This window comes from Limulus polyphemus, unplaced genomic scaffold (genome assembly GCF_000517525.1).
Source record: "Limulus polyphemus unplaced genomic scaffold, Limulus_polyphemus-2.1.2 Scaffold1543, whole genome shotgun sequence".
Taxonomy (NCBI): Eukaryota; Metazoa; Arthropoda; class Merostomata; order Xiphosura; family Limulidae; genus Limulus; species Limulus polyphemus.
Window position 1 is genome coordinate 148,633 of NW_013667153.1, and position 12,994 is coordinate 161,626.

General features: G+C 30.7%; 1 protein-coding gene across 1 annotated transcript in view; it reads left to right on the forward strand.

Annotated features, from left to right (window-relative positions):
• The window catches only part of LOC106464021 (gastrula zinc finger protein XlCGF8.2DB-like), a 10,966-nt gene extending 1,198 nt beyond the window's left edge, over positions 1-9,768 (forward strand). The window contains exon 2 of the mRNA XM_022391671.1: positions 1,731-9,768. Within this exon, the coding sequence (XP_022247379.1) occupies positions 1,759-2,844 (1,086 nt within the window). The 5' untranslated portion in view covers positions 1,731-1,758 and the 3' untranslated portion in view covers positions 2,845-9,768. The remainder of the gene's footprint in view (positions 1-1,730) is intronic.
• The last annotated feature ends 3,226 nt before the right edge of the window (positions 9,769-12,994 follow it).

Genomic DNA, 12,994 nt, shown 5'->3' on the forward strand with positions numbered 1-12,994 from the left:
TATTTAGGGAGCATTATAAATAGTTATGTTTTAAAAAAAAACTACTATTGTTATAAATAACACATTCAATTGAACTAAACTATGGATGCCTATTTAAATATATTTACACATGGCTTGTGTATATCGTATATATATACATTATTCATACCTTCGGTGTATCGGACGCAAGCAGATTTTGACATCAAATTTTGGGGTAAAAAAAGTGCATCTTATACACCGAAAAATACAGTACATAAGACGTAATATTTCACATTGTGGCCTCATTTAATATCAAACCTTCCAATAGTTTTTAGTATTATTAACAAATATTGAAATAGGGTTGAACTCACTTAACCATATTATTGCAATAAAAAAACTGTTAATTTATAATCATCCTTTATTTTATACTGTTAAGTAAATTTTCTTGCCACTTCCTATCAATATAGAAATTCAACTTTCTAATCAATCTTTTGTGTCACCTTGTTAAAAGTTTTGTTTTTAAAAATTAAATCATATGATATCCCCATGATTTAAAAATATAGTAATTGCCATGTCAAAAACTAAGTTGGTTAGACAAAAAAATCCCATTTTTAAATTTCTGCAGAGTATACTTTTTTCAAAAGTCTTTTGTAATTGATTTTTTTGCCAAAAACCTTCTACAATTCTTTAATAAAACTTAAACTAATGATATCATAATTTTCTGGTTTCTCTTTGATACCTTTCTTAATAAAAATTTAGAATTTCTCCAGCTTTTGAAAAATTGAGAAAAAGCAAAGTTACAGAGAGTTGTTTGTTAGAGAAGAGTGATCCTTTTCTCACCCAAGACATAAAACCAAATGAAATGTAGCCCATCATATGTCCATTTAAAAGTTTCAGCCATATAAGTCATTTAATGATCAGTTCATCTTTGTTATGAAGTTTCTAGAATCTTTGGCCTCTACAAATTAAACTATTATTTTTAATTGTCACATAATTTTGATCAAAAGTATATGGATAACTATCTTGTGTTTTTTACCTCAGGCTCAGGTCACTTCTGGCATGTAATAAATTAAGGATCCAAATGTTTACTGTAAGAGCATTAGTTTATATATGTACATGTAAGATAGGGATTTGGTAATGCTATAGGGTTATACTTTAAGCTGAATTTATTTGCTACTACAGTTGCTGAACTTTAGGCTCTGTATTTCCTCCTATAATATAAAGTATGTGTGTGTGTATATATTTCATGTTATTTGTTAAAGTTAAAAGTATTGTCATTTTTTGCAGTAACTTGTTATTTAAGAAATATACTAGACACATACATGGTGTACATAAATTAGTAAACCACTTTCTTAATTAAATTGAATAGGAACCACACAAGATAAACTGGTGTCTGAAGTTTTTTCTCATTAGTTTAGCTGGGGTGGGGTATGTGAAGGACATTGTCTATAAGACAAAGGTACCAGTATTGTAATGTTTCTTCCCTGGAATGGTGCCCTTGTCAAGATGTACTAATGGGGCCTTTGGCCATGGATAAACTTGAGGTGTTAACCTCCATTATACCACAAACTGCATTTGTTTATGTATGTACTTCTCATTATATTCATTGAAGATAACAAGATTGTCTTTAAGAGCAATTGTATGTGTATACAAGACTTCTGCAATGTATTGTGTACAGTATACTGAAAAAGTACACTTCTATACTGAAAAGGACCCATAATAAGATATTATATAGATCTTAGATACCTATAGCTCTTTTTCTTTTTTTCCAGGGGCATTCTTACATCCTTTGCTTCAAGCATGGATTCTTCTTTAAGTTTTCTAGCTAGGCTTTCATCACAAAATGGTGAACACCTACAAGAAAATGTCCAGAGCCTAGCTGAATCAGAAAATCCTGAAACTTCATCGTGCCCTGACCTAAATAATCAACAGCATCCAAAAGCATTGCCATGCAACTTGCAGAGAAAAACGAACAATGCTTCTAGCTCACGTAGTGGTGGATCAGCTAAATCTAGCAGGGAACATTCAACAAGTGGAGATTTACAGATTGGAATGGAGAGTGATTCAGTAAAGATGTATTACTGTAGTTGTGGAAAATCTTATTCAGAAAAAGAAAGTGGCTTACATAGTTCTTGTCATTCTCTGGATATATTCAGTTGCAACATGTGTGAGGAGAAATTCAGTCAAAAGAAAATTTTGCTGGATCACTGTTACACTATGCATGGTGTCATGCAATCTTTCATCTGTGATTTCTGTGGGAAATGTTTTTCTTCTAAAGAAAGTCTTCAGAACCACCAAACAATCCATGTAGGTGATAAACCATACCCATGCGAAATCTGCTTTCAAGCCTTTTCGGAAAAGAGCTTTTTAATTTATCATCTGCGTACTCATTATAATGAGAAACCGTATCGTTGCCAGTATTGTGGAAAGAGTTATACGTTAAAAGGGAACCTTCAGATACATCTGCAGGACCACGAGGGGATCAAACCATTTTCTTGTAAAGTATGTGGAAAGAGTTTCACTCAGAAGCTGGTGCTTGACCATCACATGAGCATTCACACTGGCAAGCGACCCTACCCATGCCAGATCTGTGATAAAACCTTCAGCCAGAAAGGCAACCTCAAGACCCACATGCTTATTCACACGGGCGAAAGACGATTTGCTTGCCCTCAGTGCGGTAGGCTTTTTACACAGAAAGGCAACATGAAAACTCATCTTAAACTGCATTTACGACACCCATCGATCCAGAAACCTTACCAGTGTATCATCTGTAGAAAGTCCTATGTTTCAGAAGCTAGCTTACAGTGTCATATGGTTTGTCACCAGAAGCTGATCCCCTTTGTTCCTCAGAACATGGCATTAGCAAGCACTTCACAACATGGTTAGTAAGTCAATGAAGCAATAGCATTGTGTATCAGATTTTTAGCACCCATTCTCATAAACTATTTAATGACTTGTGCATTCATCAGGACTTTGTATCTACTAATGGAAGTTAATAATTTTAACAAACAATCAGTATTTGTAGTTTTCAGTGTAGACAGTTTTAATGTCGTTCTTGCATATGTCACAAAAACACAAATAACTTGGATGTTCTATAATTCTACTATCATAAAATGTATAACTACGAATGAAACTGTGGGATTGTATACCATTGTGCTATATTTGTTTAGGTTTTATGAGGCTAATTTCCAGATATTGAGATTTTTTTTTTACTTGTTATTATCGTGCCTGGACTGAAATCAGAACATTTATGTCATTCTGACCTATCAGGAATTCAGTACTGTAGTTGTATCAAGAGTATATGGCAAATATTGGTAAAAATTCAGCTTGTATAAATAAACATTGTAGAATACATTCAAGAAATTTAAATTTATTTTATTGATCACTAAACTTTTGATTAATTTGCTCATGGCATGTAAATTAAAAATTCACCCATCCATGAACAGTTTGCTTACAATTTAACTTTTCCTCGTAAGTTAGTGTTAGACACAATTGGTGTACATTTTTGTAAATTTGATGCCCTAGATTTAAATGGACTGAGAAATTAAGAACATTCTTCTCTATGTTATGGTAATTATTGAAATTTAAAATAGGATATAAACAGTAGCCACAAAAATATAAATTTAATGTATCAAGTGATTAGTGAATAACCTTTTCTACAGTCAGATGAACCATATGGAGTAAAACAAAAGTAGTAATTATGAGTGATTTTTCATTTCCTTAAAACCAGTATCATAGCCACAGCACCAGCATGGAACTATGTAGTTAGATTAATTTTTTTTCATTTATTTGGCAATTTAGATATACTATTTAAACAATTTTCACAAATATTTGAAATGATGAGAGAGATTTAATGTAAAAAGTGTTGTAATTTTTGTTTACATTTGTTTCGAGGTGATAGCGTTGGGAAATAAGTCCTGTACTTAATTTTGTTTGTTTGTTTAGAGAGAGTACTTGTTTTATGCTTAGGTGTCGTAACGTAAGCAGAGTAGTTTAGAATGACCTTTTTTTGTTCAGGAAAAAGACAGTTAATGCACAAAACTTTATTTTACTGAACCAACAGATGACTAGATACTTGTGAGGGAGAGTGGAGTACTTTTTAACTACACAGATGATTTGCTAAAGAATCAAATGTTGATATTTTTGTACATACGGTCCAGCTTGATAATTATGTAAAAATGTATGTATAACAAATGTAGCATGTATGTACTGACATGTCTTGATGTGTATAAGGTACTGACATGTCTTGATGTGTATAAGGTACTGACATTTCTTGATGTGTATAAGGTACTGACATGTCTTGATGTGTATAAGGTACTGACATGTCTTGATGTGTATAAGGTACTGACATTTCTTGATGTGTATAAGGTACTGACATGTCTTGATGTGTATAAGGTACTGACATCATAATCTCCATCATATAATGCATCTTCAAAGTAAGAATAAAAAAAGGGAAATGCATTTTAGAGAGGGAACCTAATTTCAAGTTTTAACAGTGATTAGTAGTTCAAGTGTCATTGAACAATGAGAGAAGTGGTTACTTTTCATGCCATGTTGTTGAATAGAGGTATGTACATATGTAGGCCTGGTCACAAATTTAGTGGTGATGGTTGAATGTTTAATGTTATATTTACATGGTCCTGAAAAAAATTAGATCTAGATATATCATTAATGTTACAATTGTACAGTCCTAAGTGAAAATTCTCTGTTTAAGACCAGGTCTTGAGTTTGTTGGTAGTTATATATATCAGTGTTGCACTGTGACTTCCATTAAATGCAAGTCTTTCTGCATAGCTAACAAGAACAGTTCTGTAAAGGAAGGCTACAATGCCCGAAACATCTCTAAAAATATATTAGTGGTGTAGTTAAATAAGACATCATATGAGAATGATATGTAAAATAGTAAGCTATTTAATCTTGTTTGCCAGTAGACATACTTTGTTATAATAATTTTTTTAACAGTGCTTTTACTTTTATATATTTTTACAAGAGTATTGTTCTTAAAGTATAATAAATTAGTGTTTATATCATCAGTTGTCCACATTTTGTTGATTATCACTGTATTTTGTGTCCAGATATTATGTTGTCAACATTGCATTTGATGTGGAGGATATGGGGTTTCTCATTAGTCCTACGTGTAACAATTTTGGACTTAACTTTTAATGAGCATGCTTGTTTTTTTTTATTTTAGAGTACACAAATTTTTGTTATTCTTGAGCAGCTTGGAATGCTACTAAAGCAAGTTAATTTTTACTCTTTACATTGCTGTTGTACTTTGCCATATTTATTGATGTGTTTTTGTGTATTCTTGTTGGTGTGTAATACATGATATTTTAGATTATGTGTTGGTGACTTAAGATTTTATTTTTAAAGTTTACTATATGTCTATGACTTAAACGTTTAAAGACTTGCAATAAAAAGGTTCCTGCCAGATAGATGTAAGTGTGGATGAGAGAAAGATGTTGATGACAAAAATAATATGACATTTGTGTGTAAGTTATTAAAATAGGTACGTGCAGTTTGGCGAGAAATAGAATATATTGTGTCAAGAATAAGTCACAACAACAAAAAATGTTTCATAAAAACACTGTTATATGCATGTGGCTTTATCAAAGATGTATTTACAATTAAACATCTTTACTTAACACACCCATTCTTGTTGCATGCTTGCAAAGTTCCATACTTCTTTATATTATATTTCTTTTATGACAGGACAATGAAATCATTCAACATGAAAGCTGAATTATAATGATTCTACTAAGTGTATCTGTAATAAAAGTAAAAAAAACCTTAAGACGTGGGAAGTAGATGAAAGAAGTAGATCTAAAGTGATTATTTGATTTATTTACACCATCAACCGACCTACAGATGGATTATTGATTAAAAATGTTATTAACTGTGGTTTATTATAAACAAAGTAAAATCAAACTCAAATCTATGAGTGCAAACAAAGCCATAGAATGTGTGGTATGTCTTTATTATGTGGTTATGTAGTTTCATGTATTATTAGGATAATGACATTTGACATGTGTAAAGGAAATGGTGAATGTGCTTTAATACACAGGTATGCTTGTATTGTTTTAAATAGAGAATATTTTATGATTTCACACAACTATGTGGAAGTGTCAAATAATTCAAGTTAATTGTTTTCAAGACATACCTACATACAAATTATCCTTTCATTCATGGTCCAAGGTACGAACACACAGGTTAGAATATTAGACATAGGAAATTCATTTTGGAACACAAGAAATTGAGTAACCAGTATTTTGTAGCTTTTCCTCTCGATTGAATTATGATGGCATTGATTAGGTATGAATGCCTCTAGTTATTTGAAACTGTCAACCAATGTTTCTTCCATTTTTGCTACACAATCTCCCAAGATAGATGTACATTTGTTGGCTTCACTTTTCCAATATTACCATCAACAGATGCCATAAATTTTTAATTGGATTAACATCTGGATTTTAGGCTGGATTTTTATATCATAGGCTTTATTTTTTTCTTTTGTCTCCCCCCAATACCTTTTATTCAGCAGAACATTTTGGATTATTAATAAACTACTCAAATTCAATGTCGGGGGGAGTTAAATGTCAACCATTGAGTATTATGTGATGACTCAGGATGTTGTGTATTATTCCTTTTTCATATCAACAATACCTTCCACAATGTATACATATGTATACTTGCTTAAACTTCTCATGATCATGTCTCAGCCTAAAAAGTTTCCTGGTTTTCAAAATGTCAAACTTTTCTTTTTGCAAGTCCACGATATACTGTCCCATTTGTTATTCATAATTTTATGATTATTTGCAAAGATTAAACATTTGGCTATGTGAGGACATGAAATATTGTTTTATTTGTAGCTTTTTTATGTAAACCACTTCCTTTCATCCCCTTTCAAAAAATGCTTGCTGAATCTATGTGTATTCGTTTATTGCATTTCTGTGGATGTTTTGAACTGATTTGATTTTGAAATTCTTTAAATTAAACTATCCTCCCAGATGTCCCTTTTTTGTTAGATTTGAAACTTGCAATTACTGAAAATGATCTTTGAAACACTTAAGTTTTAAAACAACATACTAATAATTTCATTATTTACAGAAATAACTGTAAACTGTTTTCCCTGCATACTTCTAAGTTATTTTTCTCAGTTTTAGCCATATTGGAATTTGCAAAGCTTTTGAAATGTGTCATTTACTGCAGTTATCTCAGTTGAAACAAAAGTGTTTGAAATATAAAATAGGTGTCTCAGTGGATCAAGATCAGTCAATCCACCTTTAATGGTGCCCAGTCATTGATCTGCAGTTACGTTTGGAAATGAAAATTCTTTTATTTTAATTACAAAATTATATATATGGATGTAACACAGAGAAATTGGAATTAATGCTTTACCAATGGGTGTGATTGATCTTGCAAGTTTTTATAGGAAAATAAGCTGTTTTTTTGTTATTATTGGACTTTTACCTATGACCAGTTTTGTAATATATATCCATCGAAAAGAGTTAGATTAAGTTTATCATCAGGATATGTAATAAGCACAATTACAACATTATCACCAAACCTTTAAAAACACAAACATGCTTGATATGAAAGTGTTGGGACCTTCGTGCATTTTCAACTTTTCAATCTCGTTAGCTCTATTTTTATCTATGTGATAAGTGCTTATGCATTGTTAGCTGCTGGATCTTAAAAATACAATTTTTCATTAAAAAATATGTTGGCTTGCATTTTAACAAAGCTAAAGGAAGTACATTTTTTTATCAGACAACACAGAAGGAGACATATTGTCCGAGATGAATGTAGAACAACATTGGTTCTAGGATTTGTATATGGTAATTGAATCTTGAAATCTGAATATGATGTTAGAGATGAAAATTTGTTTTCAGACTTGTTTGGTTAAATATTAAGTGAACCAGTAGTATAGGTTGATTGGTGTATAAACGTTTATGTAATGTTTCAAATAGACACATTGATCACTAGATATGCAAAGAGATATTTACTGAAATATATTGTGTGTGTTAAGATTATATGATCTGGAGCATGTATATATAAAGTATTAAGTGAGTCACGTAATATTGGTTGATTAGTATATTTTCAGTGTGATAGTCATGTTGTTGTCGTGTGTAAAAGTATTGAGAATGAGGTGTATGTTGAAATAAGTTTTGTATCAGAAAGCTTTATCTTTTCAGATGTAAGGTTGAAATGAAAGTTTTTATAAAGGCTGTGATGATGATAATGACAGCAAACTAGGTATTGGGTTTTTACTGTTGTATACATTTATACATCTGTACCGGTGTTTGATGAATAGGGAGTTTAATTTTAGATGCTTATAAAAATGGTTAAAATATATGTTTTGATAAATAGAATCAAAATGTTGGAAATTTTTGTGGTTGATATTATCAAATGAGATATTTCTATTTGATTAAGACCCCAAAGTGAGTGTCTCAGTGGTAAAACGGTGGGCTTATGATTCTAACAATTGGGTTTTGACACCCACAGTAGGCAGAGTGCAGATAGCCCATTGTGTAGGTTTGTACTTTACAACAAACTCCAAGGTGAAGTTTCTTCCAGAATTGTAATTTTTATACGGATGTCAAATGAAAGAATAACTGAAAATTGTATATGGTATTGTTTAAATGCAAGGCTAATGTTTTTTGAAATACATTGTTTACAGCATGCATTTTTTAATGTGAATCTGAATCTCACGTGAACACTTTTTCATGATGTGATACTTTTTCAAACACATCTGTTTTTGTATTACATTTTTTTGGTGAACAAATATTTTAGTTTAAGAAGTTCAAGTAAATGGATTTGTGACTATCTGAATGACCACTATTTCAACAGAAGTGCTTGTTTGCTTATCTAGAAGTCCTTCATTCAAAAATTTATTTCTTTGTGTTTAAGTAAAGGTCACGTAAAAAATATGCCGCACGGGGGTATTCTTAACAGCTACAAACTCTCATTTTTATTTTTTAAATGGGAAATGTGTAGAATTAGTTAAAGTACTGTCAATTTATAATTTGTATTATATTATTATTCATTATTACTGCTTGTTTTGTATGTATCAAAATTAAACCATACAGTCATCTTTTACTGTACTTTAACATTTTGAAACATACAGATATTAAAGTTAACAGAAAAGAGCTACAACTAATGTACAAGAAAGACGTGCACTTCTATAAAGATGGTAGTTTTTCTTTCTTCACCAAGTGTCTTTGAAACTAAAAATATACATTTAGTTTTCAGAAACCAGTAGTAAGTATTTTAAATGTCAGTGCATAATGTTTGATACACTTTTTCTCTGATGAAAACATGTTGATTGTAATAAAATTCTTTTGGACTAAAAATGTTTACAGTTAATAACTGCTATTCTTGATGTAGAATATCTCAAGATTTTATTTGCAGTAATGCAGTATAGAATCATTGATTTTTAGTAAACTAAATTTTATTACACCCATTTATGATACTAGTTTACCATAATTCTTGTATAATTGTGAACTGCAACAAAATAATGAGAAATGGGTGATAAGTATATGGGGCCCTGAATGTTGAATATTGTTTAGATACTTGTATATGTATGATGTAGTGGTACTTTTTCCACTTTTATATCTGCAGTTATAAGTTATTTCCTTTTGTTTTTGGTCATTAAAAAGTGCAACATCTACATTTATGTCGTATATTAGTGAAAATGAGACGTACAGTATGCTATGGTTATCTATTTCCATGTTGCTGAAGTCTAAAACCAGTATTTTTGGTGTGTTTTTATTATCCTTCTTTCAGTCCTGTATTGTTATTATTATTGTGTTACCATTTATAAATGATTATAATAATTTTATTTTGTTATTAATGTGTTGTCTATGCAATATTTGTGTTTTTATTTTTGCGATTATACATTCAGCATTTGAGTCAAATCAGAGGTGCGATATTGGATTTTTTAATTCTCATTTTCATAATACAGATGTAGCAGCATTTTTAGGCCATGTATGTTAGTGTGCGTATTTTTTCATATACTTTTTAAACTTCCTTAGAAGTCAAAAAGTTATTTAATTACTCATGTTTGTTGATTTTACAATATTGCTTGTTATTTGAAGCTGTACATGTTTTAGTAAATAAAGTGGTGTTATACATTGGCATCATACTTCTTATTTATTTAACATTACAATCATACTGATATTGAAATTACAATAATGAGATGATTTACTAAAAATTAATTATTTGGGAAATAAGTTATCAGTGAATGGATAATTCTGATGGAGAAATTAATGTTGTCTTAATTTTCTTTGCTGATCCAAATAATTAATGACTTTGTATTTCATAGCTAACTATGGTTAAAATACTTTTTTTAGATTGTTGACACAGCTGTCTCTGTAAGTAAAACCTTATTTTTAACAGTTTCAAAATTAGTGCAAAAACATTTACTAAGAAGATTTTACTATATTTTCCATATCTTAATTTTTTCAAGAAAAATAAAACTTGGAATATATAGGTCATATGTGTATCTGCAATACCTTTTTTTTTCTTTTAAGTTTTGTTGTTGAAAAGACCAACTGCAGTTGAATTATTAAATATTTGCAAAAATTAGTACACCTTGAAAAATTGCCTTGGTGACATATGAATACCAATTATTTTGAATCCTGCAATTAATGATTAAGTTTATAGAAAAATGTGTTCTTTGTTAATTGTGGACTAAGCATAGTGTAGTAGTTAGCATGTCAAGTAGTGTATTGAAGGATCCAGGGTTCAAGATGTGATGCCACTGACCTTGCTCTGCACTTCCAGATGTGCATTTGTTATAAAAGTGACATTCAATCCCACTGTTCATTTCCAAACTCTAATGGATGGTGCTTTTCCTCTAGTCAGTAGCTCAAGAGATGCTGGATGGCTATACCTGAACCCTAGGGGTCTCTGACCTGGATGTGAAACCCATGTTTGCATATTTTCAGCTTGAAAATTCTAATTTCTCTTTGAATTTTAAAAAATTTCGTTTTTGGAATTTACATGTACCATGCATTGTATTATAAAAGTTAACATTTCAGTTACAGGTACGTATACTGAGCGTTGAACCAAAACCAATGTTGCATGTAGAACAGAAGAAAATAATTTGTATAAATTTTGTGTAGATAGGTTTGGCTACTTTCGAGGCTTAACATTACACAAGTGTACATTTACAAGTTGGTTAAGTTCATAGTTTATCAACTGAATGATACTTAAGAAGATCTAAAATTAAGCAAAATTCATGGAGTACCAAATCTGTGAAAAATGTGTACACCAACGAAACTCTCATTAACGATAGGAAGAAAGAATCTCTTTACCTTACACTCTTTAAAAATACTCGTACGTAATAGGGAGTCCTACTCTTTGATTTTAGCTCCCTGGTGACTCAGTGGTAAGTCTGAAGGTTTATATTGCTAAAAATCAGGTTTTGATACTTGTTGTGAGCAGAGCACAGATAGCCCATTATGTTGCTTTGTGCTTAACAATAAGCAAACGTAATAAGGAGTCGTACTCTTTGATTTTAGCTCCATGATGACTCAGTGGTAAGTCTGAAGGTTTATATTGCTAAAAATCAGGTTTTGATACCTGTGGTGAGCAGAGCATAGATAGCCCATTATGTTGCTTTGTGCTTAACAATAAGCAAACGTAATAAGGAGTCCTACTCTTTGCTTTTAGCTCACTGGTGACTCAGTGGTAAGTCTGAAGGTTTATATTGCTAAAAATCAGGTTTTGATACCTGTGGTGAGCAGAACACAGATAGCCCATTATGTTGCTTTGTGCTTAACAATAAGCAAACAAAATCTTTGCTTTTAAAATATAAGTAACTGGAAGAAATTTATACCAGTGTAAAAAGAAAAAGGGGTCTGAATATTAAGGAATATAGCAGTTGCATATGTATAAAAGTAATGTATTTATTTTTTATACAAACTTGATATGGAAGTAATCTAATCCATGTGAAATTCAAATTGGTAAAATGAATAAGTGTAAACAATTATTTCACTTATCGTCAACATAGTTATAAAACAGTTCATACCTTTAAATTAGTCTAATGTTTTGTTCAAATATGGAGTCTTTTTATATTATTGGAAAACAATGAAATGGGCTGCATTCATTTCTTGATTTTATAAAATGTACATTTGTTTTTTCCAAACAAATAACTTTTATTGTTGTGGTTATTTTGCTAAATTATATTTTGTAGTAGAATTCTCTTATTACATGCTGTTGATGTTTGTGACCCTAAAAAAAAAGTATGAGCACATCATTGAATTCCTGTTATAAGTGTTCGTCAAAGTTTGAAATACAGAGAGAACCCCCCAAAAAGTAGGTATAACCAAATGAGGGATTAGGAACTTGATATTAATATATATATTCAGGGCTTGGTGGTTAAGGTGCTCACCTTGCAATATGTGAATCATGGGATCAAAATCTGTTACCAAACATACTTGTCCTTTTAGCTCTTGGGACATTATAATGTAATGGTCAATCTCATTATTCATTGTTAAAGTGTAGGTAGTGAATAGAATTGATTAACTATCTACCCTCTAATCTATTACTTCAAAATTAGGAACATGTAGTATAGATAGCCATTGAGTAGCTTTGCCCAGAATGTAACAAACAACTAATGTAAATTTATTATAATGCATATTTGTAGTGTTCTACATACAAGCTACATTTTCACTATGCATACAAGTTTTACATGTTGTTGTTTTTTTTTTTTGGTGGCTAGAAATAAAGTCACAGGAAAAATAGTCACACTTTTGGCTAGAAAAAAAAAAGTCAAATTTTATGATACCCAAACAGGATGTAATGTAATACAACAAAAAAACATTTTTAAGATAATACCATGATACATGATATGTAACATTATATGAAAAGAGGCATATATGAGGTCAATCATCACATGAATAAATGGAATAGTTCAATATTTCAACTTCTACAAACTTAAAAAACTATAAACATAAATTTTCAAATTGTGACTTTTTTCTTACATTCTTTTCTTTTTTCTGAAGACCTCTTTGACAGGTTAACCAAAACTGAC